Source organism: Miscanthus floridulus, chromosome 8 (genome assembly GCF_019320115.1).
Source record: "Miscanthus floridulus cultivar M001 chromosome 8, ASM1932011v1, whole genome shotgun sequence".
NCBI classification, from domain to species: Eukaryota; Viridiplantae; Streptophyta; class Magnoliopsida; order Poales; family Poaceae; genus Miscanthus; species Miscanthus floridulus.
This window is the reverse complement of record NC_089587.1, coordinates 167,519,281-167,532,323: the sequence shown is the minus strand read 5'-3', so window position 1 is coordinate 167,532,323 and position 13,043 is coordinate 167,519,281. Positions and strand designations below refer to the sequence as shown.

At 46.0% G+C, this 13,043-nt stretch overlaps 1 protein-coding gene and 1 pseudogene across 1 annotated transcript; both read left to right on the top strand.

Annotated features, from left to right (window-relative positions):
* Positions 1–2,474: 2,474 nt before the first annotated feature.
* Positions 2,475–7,696, top strand: LOC136477499 (uncharacterized). The gene is made up of 2 exons (XM_066475680.1): positions 2,475–2,661; positions 7,264–7,696. Exons 1-2 carry the CDS (start codon positions 2,583–2,585, stop codon positions 7,476–7,478), a joined length of 294 nt encoding a protein of 97 aa, XP_066331777.1. The 5' UTR covers positions 2,475–2,582; the 3' UTR covers positions 7,479–7,696.
* A 317-nt stretch (positions 7,697–8,013) lies between these two features.
* LOC136477498 (protein disulfide isomerase-like 5-3) lies at positions 8,014–10,846 on the top strand (annotated as a pseudogene).
* The last annotated feature ends 2,197 nt before the right edge of the window (positions 10,847–13,043 follow it).

The window sequence follows — 13,043 nt, the reverse complement described above, 5'->3', positions numbered from 1 at the left end:
GCAAATGACCAAGAAAGTGAGCTTGAGCCGGCCATAGGGCTTAAATAGAAGCCCCATGAAATAGAGCCGTTGGGTCACATAAGTGACCGTCGAACTCGCGTTTATGGGGCCATCGGACCATCCGATGCCCCTAGCACCACTGCCGTGCTGCCACATGTCCCATTCGAAACTAGTTGACCGTTGCCGTGCAAACGGTCACTGACACCACCGTCAGACTCACGCCTAGGACCCAACGTCGGACCAAGCACAGTGCTAGTCCAACGCACTACAGTAGCACCAGAGAGGGTCAAAACCCTTGGACCTCGGTCCGACGCCACCCGTCGGGCCCTAGGTGGAGTTCGACGCCACCACGTGTCACAACCTTGCCCACTCACACACGTGACACTGAATGAACAGTACGCACGGTCAGTCTAATGCCCCCATGAGCCCCTATCCGGCATCGCCTCCTCTCTGCGCGAGTGCTAGGTTTAGCCGTTGGAACCAGCAATAGGCCGGTCCGATGCTTTCAAGAATCAGGGTCTGACACCCCTATTTTACTTCTCCTCAAGCCCAACTTCTCCACCCTTGCTCAAATATGCTAACCACTAAGTGTATCACCTTGTGCACGTGTGTTAGCATATTTTTCACAAACATTTTTAAGGGTATTAGCACTCACTAGAATCTAAATGCATATGCAATGAGTTAGAACATCTGGTGGTACTTTGATACCCGCATTTTTATATGAGTTTCACCCCTCTTAATAGTATGGCTATCTATCCTAAATGTGATCACACTCGCTAAGTATCTCGATCATTAAACCAAAAAGCTCCTATCAAGTTTCACCTTTGTCTTGAGTTTTTTGTTTTTCTCTTTCTTCTTTTCCATGTCCAAGCACTTGATCATCACCATGGTCACACCATCATCATGATCTTCACCTTTGCTCCACTACTTGGAATAGTGTTACCTATCTCATGATCACTAGAGCACATAGGTTAGCACTTATGGTTTATCAATTCACCAAAATCAAACTAGAGCTTTCAGGAGCTTACTCTGATATGGTTCCCTCCCCGAGAGGAAACCATATCTCATTGGAAAAACAAGACCCCATCTATAACTACCTCCTCACCTATCTTGGATAGTTTATCAATCTCGGGATACAAGGGTAGATAAATTTACCAAGAAAGAAATATTATTAATTTTAAGGAAGAGGCCCTGCAGGGCAGCTTCAATACCCTTCCCTCCTCCGAGGAAAGGATATCTCAGGCTCTGATAGAGTCCCCTCCTCCTAGGGAACTCTATCTGTACTCCGATAAGGTTCTCTCCCCGGTGTACGCGTGTACTATTTATGCACGTGCGCGCATAGACTCACTCCGTTCGCCATAATCTTCCTACGGTCAATTATAGCTCACTCTGTTCGTCTATCTTCGCTTCGATCTAGATAACCTTACCCTGTGAGGCAAGAACATCTATACCTACACTACGCTCAAACAACAAATAGGCAGGGATGCAGGGCGCTGCTCCCTGTCGTCAATTGCTATCTTGTATTTTTTATGAAATTTATTTATTTTACTGTAATTGTGATTTGACTGACCACTTCAATGAATCCTGAAAGCTAGGATTGAATGACATTAGTCAGCCTTAATCATTTGTTTATACAAGATTGTCTTGACGTATAGGCATGTGTATGCCTGCTTTTGGCACTTACCCAAGATGTATTGGAATAAGCAATCCTAGCCCATCCTAGGATCATGATATGTTTATTTCGGGACATTATTGTGATTTCAATTAGCTATTGCCATTGAGATAAGGTCTCCTCTCGAGGAGAGAACCTTATCGGAGTACAGATATAGTTCCCTGGGAGGAGGGGACTCTATCGGAGCTTGAGATAGCCTTTCCTGGGAGGAGGGAAGGGTATCGAAGCCGCCCCACAGGGCCTCTTCCTTAAAATTAATAATATTTCTTTGTTGGTAAATTTATTTACCCTTGTATCCCGAGATTGATAAACTATCCAAGATAGGTGAGGAGGTAGCTATAGATGGGGTCTTGTTTTTCCAACGAGGGAGGGAACCATGAGCCGCCCCACAGGGCCTCTTCCTTAAAATTAATAATATTTCTTTGTTGGTAAATTTATCTACCCTTGTATCTCGAGGTTGAGAAACTATCCAAGATAGGTGAGGAGGTAGCTATAGATGGGGTCTTGTTTTTCCAATGAGGGAGGGAACCATGTCGGAGTAAGCCCCCCTAGGTAGGGGGTTTGGGTGGGATATGTTTCAAATCTAAAGTGTAATAATAGCCTAAGTCCCCTTGAAGAGGGGTTTGCAATGATCTGCTCTAACAATATAAATAGACTTTCCAGGGAAGTCTATCGAAAGAGAGACGGACAAACCTTGGCCATGATGTGATGAAACGATCTCAAACCAAGTCATGGACAATACGTTTAGCCCGGCCCAGGTAGAGAGCCCACACAGTCCATGCAACAGGCTACACAACCCAAACTGACTTTTCAGCTCGGACTTTTTTGTCCATTCCCTTTTGCTCGCGCACGAGCTCGTCTCTCGAGGCCTCGAACCTCACCGCCGGCGACGACCAAGAGGAACGCGACGATGGCGACGGCGCTCAGCCGCGGCACTCGCTCCGGCCTCCGACTCCTCGCCGCCGGGGCCGAGGCCGCCTCAGCGCCGGGTAAGACCCGCGCACCCTTACCCTCCGCCTCCGCTCACCCGCGCCGCCGCGATCCGATCGGGGGAGTCTCTGTCATGCGATCCGATTGCGTCACTGCCCTATTTAGATCTGACGCGTCCGTAGCATCCGAAAGAATCCATTCCGCGCGGTGCTAGATTTGCGTGGCAAAGCTTTAAATGTTCGCTTCAACTTTTTAGGGAAAATATGACCAGCATTTGCGAAGCGTGCAGCCGTTTTGGTTAGCCTGTATTTTGATCTGAAGCAAATACGCAGCTCATGCAAATAGCAAGATTGCGCCAATGCTCCAGCCACGGAGATGATTGTGGGGTGCATGTTTAATTCCCCTAGATTGCTATTCGTTGCTGTCAGAATCGAACTGCACGAACTCTGATGTTTTCTGCTTGCATTGTTGCATTGCATTGGGTGGGTGCCTAATTTGTGTCCTTGCCTGTTAACAATGGTGGCAAATGCTACTATTAAATGAATATGTTGTCTTTCATTTGTTCTGAGCTCTAAAGCCTGTATAATTGCTGTGGTATTCTCTTGCGTGTTGGTAGTTGTAGTTTTGATTGGGTTCCTTTGCAATGATCTGTCACGATCCTGGAGGATAACTAGAGGGATTTGCCGGCGTATACGCGCGGCGACAAGCTCGGCGGCGCCGGCTCAAGCAGGAGCACGAGAAGGGAAGGAGATAGGTTTAGTTTGTTTGATAATTTCGCTGACCTCACAACCACCCACACAGCGAGTCTTTAGTCAGAATGATAACGGGCTCAGCCCAATACATCTCTGCGGCTCGCAGGCCATCTTACGAGCCCAAGGTGCGGCCCATAGGGAACAGAGTCCGTGACGATCCCCTCCCCTTAAGATGCAGCGTGACCTCACGATGCAGAAGAAGAAGAAGAAGCCATAGCAGCAGCATGAACAACAGGAACATCCGAGGCCTGAGTCATAGACGAGGAAGCGGTACCCGCTGGTATGGTAGCAGTCGCCGTGCTGGTGGCCGAAGGAAGTAGCTGGTGCTGGACTGATGGACGCTCCCAGGTTGCCCAGTGCCTTGGGCAAGACAGACGCTGTACCAGCACCGATGGCACCACTTGACCACCCACCAGCTGCAGACGGTTCTCCAGTACCTGAGCAGGAAGCAAGCTAGCAAATAATGTCAGGAGATGCAAATCATCATCATGCGAGATGGTAGTATTTGGTGGTAATGCCTTCTTGAGCTGTGAGACGTGTATAACTGAATGTATTTGACTTGTAGCCAGTAACTGTAGTTTGTAAGCCACTTGTCCAATTTTCTGGAGGATCAAGTATGGGCCAAAGAACTTGTAACTGAGCTTATTGTTACTGCAGCGCTGAACTGACTGCTGCACATAAGGTTGAAGTTTGACATACACCCAGTCTCCTACTTCAAATGTGCGCTCTTGACGATGCTTGTCAGCCTGGGCTTTCATCCTCTGCTGTGCCCGTGCTAGATTGTGCTGAATGTGCTCAAGCATGGATTGTCGAGCCTGTAACCAGGTGTCTAAATTTGGAACAGTACAAGCCTGATCAGGTGTGATGCCAAAGTGCTTTGGAGGGTGTCCATACAAAGCTTCAAAGGGGGTAGTGCCATGAGCAGAATGGTAAGTGGAGTTGTACCAGAACTCTGCAAGAGCAAGCCACCGGGCCATTCACCCTGTTCGTTTGGGCTTGTTTGGCTTATAAGCCGTACTTTTTCAGCCAACGAACAATATTTTTCTCTCACACCAATTGTTTGGGGCAAGATTGTACCATGCACTCTTTCTCATAGGTTGATAATGCCTGAGCTTTGGGGCCTAGAACTTTACTGATATAAGCAGTGGGGTGTCCATTTTGAGTCATGACAGCGCCAATACCTTGTGAGGAAGCATCAGTTTCAATGGTGAACCCTTTGGTAAAATCTGGTAATGCCAGAACTGGGGCTGTCACAAGTGCCTGCTTCAGGGTATCAAATGAAGTCTGCAGTTGAGGTGTCCAATGGAACAGGGTGTTCTTTTTCAACAAATCAGTAAGAGGTCGGCTGATAAGTCCATAATTCCTGATGAACTTCAGATAATAACCGGCTAGACCAAGAAATCTTCGCAACTGAGCAGCATCCTTTGGAGTAGGCCAACTAGCTATTGCCTGAGTTTTGGTTGGGTCTGTAGCTACCCCTTGTGGACTGATGACATGTCCCAGATACTCAAGAGACTGTTGGGCAAAAGTGCACTTGGACCTTTTTAGCAGTAAGTCATGCTGATTGAGAAGGTTCAGTACCTGCTGCAGGTGCTCTACATGCTCGTCCAGTGACTTACTGTATATCAGGATGTCGTCAACAAAAACCAGCACACATTTTCGAAGCAGTGGTTGGAAGATATTGTTCATCAGTGACTGAAAGGTTGCAGGGGCGTTTGTGAGTCCAAAAGGCATGACTCGGAATTCCCAATGGCCATGATGTGTTCGGAACGCAGTTTTGGCTTCATCCTCTGGTAGGAGCCTGATCTGATGATAGCCGGAGCGCATGTCTAGCTTTGTAAACCAAGCCGCTCCATGAAGCTCATCTAAAAGTTCATCCACAATTGGGAGTGGAAACTTGTTTTTCACGGTGATATTGTTTAACTGGCGATAGTCTACACAGAAACGCCAAGAGCCATCCTTCTTCTTGACAAGATGGTTATATTTTTCGGTGATTCGTGAGCCTATATAACACACAAGGTCCAGCTTGGATGCTCAATGATTTGTTATCCATGGTTATATGTTGTCAAATGTGGTTTGGTGTGGAGTAGTTATAGCTGTTCTACTTTGAATGGATGTAGATGTTGACCAAGATCACATGGAAAAGCAAATTACATTAAATTTGTAATCTTCAAATGAAACTGTCAGTTTTGCATCACTCCAAATGCACTATTCATTGTGAACATTCTTATTTCTCTCTCACAATTCCCGCTTGCCACGTTATTGGGATTGTCTGCCTTTCTTCTCCATGTAACTATTCTGGATTCTTCATATGCATGAGAGCAGTATCAATCAATGGTTTTGAGGCGCCGCGGCGAGGCGCCGCGCCCGACCCCCTTCACAACGCCTAGGCGTTTGTGGCGGACGCCTAGGCGACGCCATACACATATTGTATACCTCGTTTGTTGCCAATTCTTGAGCCCATGTTCCTTAGGAAAAGAGCAAATTTGCACAGCTAAGGGAGCACTACTAATCAGTAACATACTAACCAAAGCAAGTGTATACTAATCAAAGAAAGACCTGTTGCTGTAGCAACTGTAAACTAATCAAAGCAAGTGTATACTAATCAAATCCATGTTGCTGTAGCAGTGTATGTGGCAGTCCAAGCACAAGCAGACATTAGTATATGTGAGTAACACTAAAGAAAGACTGGTTCAGTAATATAAAAGCAGAGCACGAGCAAGGCGCACGCAGCATGAGCAAAAGCAGAGCACGAGGCATTAAATACTACAATACTCAGAGCAGAGACGGGATACCAGGCACCAAGCAGGGTCATACCAGGCGGAGGGAAGAGAGAGGAGGCAGGGGCATACCAGGCGGAACAGAGAGGAACAGAGAGAAGGCAGGGGCATACTAGGCGGACGACAAACGGACGGCGGAGGTGGAGACACGAGATGAACGGGCAGCTGTGGACAGGCGGACGGCCGACGGAGGCAGACAGTCACGGCGGACGCGCAGATGCGGATGGCCGATGCCTGCAGCGGCGGAGATGCTGGAGCGGCTCCACAGCAGGTGCGGACGACCAAGCAGAGATGCAGGGGCGGCTCCTCGGAAAGGGCGGTTGGCCGGTGGACTGGAGTTGTCGAGCAGAGGAGCAGCAAAGCGGAGCTCAAGGTCCGCCCGCCGCCTTCTCTCTCCCTCTCCCCTCGCCCGCACTCGCGGTAAATGCCTCGCGCGGTAGATTTCTCGCGCGAAGAGGCTATCTAGGTCACAGTTCCCGCGCCAGGGGTGGACGCGCGGTCGATTTTCCGCGGGCTGCGGTCATTTTCGCACCCTTCCCCCGCGGCGCGGAAGCGCGGTCGATTTCCCGCGGACGCGCGGTCGATTTCGCGCCCTTCCCTCTCTAATTAGCATCTGGCGTCCATGGCGGGGCTGTAGGCGTCCGTCCGAGGCCTTTCTACGCCTAGGCGACGCCAAATTCGATTAAGCGGACGCCATACGAGTGTAGGTCGTGGCGCCCTCGACGCCCAGAGCCTCTGCCACGCCTTGTCGCCTAGGCTACGCCTCAAAAACAATGGTATCAATCATATTACCTGTGTACAAAGTTTTCATGTTCACCAATCTGTATGCAATGGGCATCATTTTGTTAGTCATACAGTATCATTGGTTCATTACATTATTACTGTGAAAGTTGAAATGAATACCTTTGTCTCTGTACGACATTATTAGAGTTGGCAAAGCATCTTGCAGCATGAGTGTACTCTTTGGATATGGAAATTGTTTATGTGGCATGCATTTTGATCAATACATTTCTGAAGTTTCCATATTCTCAATCTCAAAACTTTTCATGCAGTACGTCTAGCCTTCCTGTGTGCTGTAGCCTGTAGCTCCTATTCTTGTACTTCTCTGACACCATGTCGTATTTCTCAGCTTCTCGTGCATTCCAATCTACTGGCGTAAGGAGGATGGGGGCGCACGCTCATGATGAGCCATACTACATCCACGCCAAGCACATGTACAACCTGCACAGGATGAAGCACCAGCAGCTTAAGGTGTCCCTCGCCGTGCTGGCTGCGGTGGGCACTGGTGTTGGAGTCCCTGTGTATGCAGTTGTTTTCCAGCAGAAGAAGACTGCATCTGCATAATCTGCAATGCCCGAGAAAGCACAACATCAAAACATACCTGTCCACGAAATTTCTTTTCCCATTTCCCCCCATAGCATTTTGAGAAGTTCAGGCTGGAGCTTCAGTTTTGCTTGGCCATTTCTCTATTTTCTCTTGCAGCAGGTTTACTCTGTGCTCATTGGATTTTGACATATGAATGCTGATATCTGTTAATAATACGGTGTCTTGAACTTTTCCAAGATGTGGAACTGACAGAATGCATATTGTTATCCTTTCTGGTTTTGCTTCCCCAGTTTTCCATTGAATGTATGGAATGTTACGTCTGCTGCTGCAGTATGGTATGCAGGTGTATTGTTGATCACAGCTGACAGTCGCGCTGGCCCCTGTGAGCTCTCAGGTCTCAAATGTTTGTAACGCCTTGTTTCGGTGGTGGAGAATGCCTTGCCCAGGACTTGAAATACAATTGTTTGTAGCTTGCACTCTTGCAAGCTTCATTCTGTACTTTTCTGTAACGCCTGAGAACATGCTCCTTCATGGTTTTACGTCTTCTCTTTTTGTTTGCGCTTGGCATGTGCCTCCCAATTACGTCTTCTCCGTCCGGAAGCGCCTTCTGTGTGGCACAGTCGACTGCGTTCTATAGACTTTTAGGCTGCAGTTGAGTTCAAACGGTGAGGCGGCGAGATCGAATCAAGCGGAGCGGAGCCATGGCGATGGCGCTTCGTCGGCTGCTGCTTCCTCTCCTCCTCTTCCTCGTCATCTTAGTTCTGCGGCCGCAGAGCTGCTGCGTGGCCAGTGGCGGAGGCGGAGGGGAGCCGGCGGAGTTCGAGATCCCTCGGGACGGGAGCGTGCTGGAGCTTGACGAGAGCAACTTCGAGGCGGCGGTGCGCGCAGCCGACTTCCTCTTCGTCGATTTCTACGCTCCCTGGTGCGGCCACTGCAAGCGCCTCGCCCCGCAGGTAACCGATCCCCCGTCCCTCCCCCGCTCTGTCCGCTGCCTCGTGCCTTTCACTAGCCAAGCGTAGCCAAGTGATGGAAATCGTCTCTCGATGCCTTCCGAATCTTCTGAGCTGATAGTAAAGCTTGGGACATCTTGGCAAGGTGTGGGCGCTCCGCTGAAATTGAGTGGTGTAGGATTCTGGGGTTCAATTCCAGCAGACTAGAGCCGGGAAATGCAGATCACTGAACTATGTTCCCCCAAAATAAGTGATTGATTCTTTAATGCCATCTGAATTCCCCAGTGGATGCGGATCAAATCAGAGTCATCTGCGCATCCATCTGCCCCCTTCTTTCTGTTAAATTGGAACAGGGTAATACAATCCACAGAGGCAGGGGAATGATATCGTTCTGTTGAAATTGAAATGAACTGATGACCATTCGTACGGTTGTCCTTCTGCAGTTAGATGAGGCTGCTGTGGCGCTGGCTGGACTGAGCACGCCTGTCGTTGTGGCTAAAGTAAATGCCGACAAATACAGGAAGCTCGGCTCTAAATACGGGGTAGAGTAAGTCACCTGATTCACTTGAGCATTTCAGGTACCAAACGGGAGTGTGCAAAGGGTGTCTTACCTTTGCGTTTCTCTGAATGCAGTGGGTTCCCTACTTTGATTCTTTTTGACCATGGAGTACCCTCGGAGTACACGGGTTCAAAGAAGGCTGATTTGCTAGTTGAGAACCTTAAGAAACTTGTTGCACCTGATGTTTCTGTGCTTGAGTCAGACTCGTCAATTAAAGGCTTTGTTGATGCCGCTGGCATCAATTTTCCATTGTTTATTGGGTTTGGAATGGATGAATCATTGATTGTTGAATATGGAGCAAAGTACAAGAAGAAGGCATGGTTTTCAACAGCAAAGGATTTCTCCGAGGATATGATGATTGTGTATGATTTTGACAAGTTTCCGGCATTGGTTTCTCTTAACCCAAAATATAATGAGCACAGTGTATTCTACGGTCCATTTGAAGGTATGGGACAACACTCTCTATGTGCTCCTGATGTGTGGGTGGTTAGAGGAAAAATCCTTTATTTCCTTAATCGTCAATTGTCATTCCTACTGTTTATCCTATACTCTTTGATTTTTCTAGTGATGCAACAATTCACTTGGTGTGACACAGCGTTTATACTTATGGGATTTTCCTATGATCAGTTGTAGTGCATAACTTTCCAGCTTGATGGTAATACCAATAGTTGTTTTGGATGCAGGAACTTTTCTGGAAGATTTTATAAGGCAATCCCTACTGCCTGTAACTGTGCCCATCGATAGAGAGACAGTGAAGTTATTGAAAGATGATGGGAGGAAAGTTGTTCTTACAATTTTGGAGGATGAGTCAGATGAAAATTCTCCACAACTAATAAAAGTGTTGAGGTCAGCGGCCAATGCAAACCATGATTTAGTATTCGGATATGTGGGAGTCAAGCAGTGGGAGGAATTCACTGAGACTTTTGATGTGAAGGTTTCACAGCTACCAATGATTATTGTCTGGGACACAAAAGAGGAGTACGAACTGGTAAGTAGATTTTCTTTTACTGCTTTTATTTAGTTTTTTTTTATCTACTGTGTGTTTGACCACATATAGAAAAAGCAATTTATGTTGCAACATGCTACATTGTTATGCATCAGTTCACACGCATCTCACATGCTACATCGGTATACATCTTCTTTTTTTCACTCGCAACTTACAGCTCAAAGGCCTTAGCCATAGATAAACTTTACATCTTCATCTTGCTTTTATATTTACTACGGATTGAAATGTAATTGATTGAATTTTTTTTTTTCCTTTTAGGTTGAGGGTTCAGAGAGTCTCAGAGAAGGTGACTATGGATCCCAAGTTAGTCATTTTCTAGAGGGATATAGGGAAGGGAGAACAATAAAGAAGAATGTGGGTCGTGGTTCCCCAACACTGCTCGGCCTTAATGCGGTATATATTCTCCTTTTCTTGGTCGCCATTCTTGTTGTTTTGATGTATTTTTCTGCGCAAGGCGAGGAGGATCATCTGCCAAGAAGAGCCCATGAGGACTGACAGTATAGCAGCAATCTGAGCTGGCTTAAATTCAAGGTGTTGATCCCGGGGCTGCAGAGTTATTTTGAGGGGATAACATCTGATGAGAAAATTTTCCTGATCCTCATTTTCACGTGCCCTAGGGTCGGAGTTTTAGATATTGTTGCCAAGCTATGTATGAGCTCCCTGTATTTCTCTTGAACCCTTGAAGTTTTTGGACTTGCACTTGAGAATCGGGTTTCCTCAAGTTTATACCATTGTAATTATTCGGCACTTTGTAACATAACATTCATGTGTTGTATCTGAGACCCTTGGAGAAATGACTTCTAGAGATTGAACAAGCTTGTATCTGTAACTGTAAAATATTACATCTAGATTGAACAGATACTCATGGGCCAGGAAGGCACAAAAAAAAGATGCAGCTGTTGATGCTTTGCTGCTGCAAGGAGATTTATACTGGTTCTGAACTCTGAAGCCGAGCCTCTGTTTTGGCGTTTGGCTACCACTTGGTTGCCCCTGACTGCACATTCGCTGTATGCATTTCAAGTCAGCACTGCTCCTCTAGAGGGAAACACGAGGAGCTTAGGAAATGCTAAAGTTCAATACTGAATGTGCAGTACGAGTTGTTTCAGTATGGCTCTATACACACGTGTAATGACCATCAGCAGATGACGCGATTAACTGCTATTCTAGTTGTTGTTGTGGGGGGGGGGGGGGGGGGGGGGGGGGGAAGGTGGGGTGGGTGTAACTTGCTATTCTAGTAGTTGATACCCTTGCAACTTGCAAGTGTTTGCATCCTGCGCACAACTTCCATCCAAACCGTAAATGGCAAAACTAGTACAGGATCAAAGTAGGACAAACAGAACACCAGAAATTAAAGCACAATGACAGAAATGTAGACATTCACCTAAAACATTCTTCCGAACTCAAATTAGTTTTGCCTGTGCGCTTAAAATAGATGCGAGCTATAAACGTTGGACAGACTACGCACTCAGGTTCAGGTTTAGCTGGGTATAAAATTTGAACCGTTGAAGAGGGCTAAGCAAAATACAAAAACAATAAGGTCCCACCGGGATTCGAACCCAGATCGCCAGATTCAAAGTCTGGAGTACTAACTACTACATTAAATGGCCCCGTTCGCTGGTCTGAAATTTGGCTGAAACTGACTGAAAATACTGTTCTGGTTGAATTGTTGTGAGAGAAAAACACTATTCCGACTGAAAAAAGAAGCCGAATAAGCCATTTTTAAGACAAGCGAACGGGACCAATATTGTCACTCAAGAAGGAGCATCTTGATTCATGAGTTGACATTTTCCCTTATTGGTGATTGATATACTTTTTACGGGAAAACGTGACTCCAATTCTTCTCGACGCAGTAAAGATTAACACGAATGCCAAGCAGCGAGCTTGTGGGAAAGCCTAGGCTCATAGACCCCTTGTGTAGGACGTACTTGGCACAAAGAAATCAATCTTACGGGAAACGTGCATCCGTGATGTTTACGTCTACTAAAATTCCTGTCACATCAAATATTTAGACATATATATAGAGTATTAAATATAGATTAATTACGAAATTAATTGCACAACTTGCGACTAATTTACGAGACGAATCTTTTAAACCTAATTAGTCCATGATTTGACAACGTGATGCTACAGTAAACATGTGATAATGATAGATTAATTAGGCTTAAAAAATTATCTCGAAAATTAGCCTCCATCTATGTAATTAGTTTTGTAATTAATCTATATTTAATGCTCCTTATTAGCATCTAAATATTCGATGTAACATAAATTTTAGGAGCGACTAAAGAACCAAACACTCCCTTAGTCTGAAGGATTGCTTCGAAGAAACTTATTGTCCCGTTCGTTTGGGCTTGGTTGGCTTATAAGCCGTATTTTTTAGCCAATGAACAATATTTTTCTCTCACACCAAATCAGCTAATAGTATTTTCAACCATGGCATATCAGCCAAACAAGCCCAAACGAACCGGACGTATGAGATAGGAAAGTTTCCTCCATATTTTGGAGGAATTCAAACAACATATTACAAATTCCTTTGAAAGTTTCAGGTTATTCTCACTCTCCTTCCTCTCTTGCTAATGAAAATTAACATGCAATATTATTTCTTTTTTTGGAATTAGGCACATCATTGCTTAATAATCAGCAAGATTAATCCAAGTGTATGGGTAGAGGTGCCTCAAAAAGCTTAACCACGGTACTAGAGGCCAGTCTTGCACTAGAAATCCAGTTTCAACCTTGTTTGGCGGTGCTTCACGAGGGACTTCAGCTTTGGATTCCCTGCCTTCTTACTTGACGCACGGCCCAACGCTAAACAATGCCTTTATGAGAGAAGCATTAGAGAGCAGAAACCATTTTTTTACTAAGACCATTTTTTTACTAAGGGCATGTTTAGTTCCCAAAATTTTTTGCGCAGTACCCATCACATCGAATCTTGCGGTACATGCATGGAGTACTAAATATAGACGAAAAAAAACTAATTGCACAGTTGAGTGAGAAATCGCGAGACGAAACTTTCAAACCTATTTAGTCCATAATTAGACACTAATTGCCAAATACAAACAAAAGTGCTACAG

Excerpts from the sequence above, each read along its gene's own strand:
- LOC136477499 (XM_066475680.1), top strand. The coding sequence starts at position 2,583 with ATGGCGACGGCGCTCAGCCGCGGCACTCGCTCCGGCCTCCGACTCCTC. Across the intron at positions 2,662-7,263 it reads CGAGGCCGCCTCAGCGCCGG|CTTCTCGTGCATTCCAATCT; the intron begins GTAAGACCCGCG and ends CGTATTTCTCAG.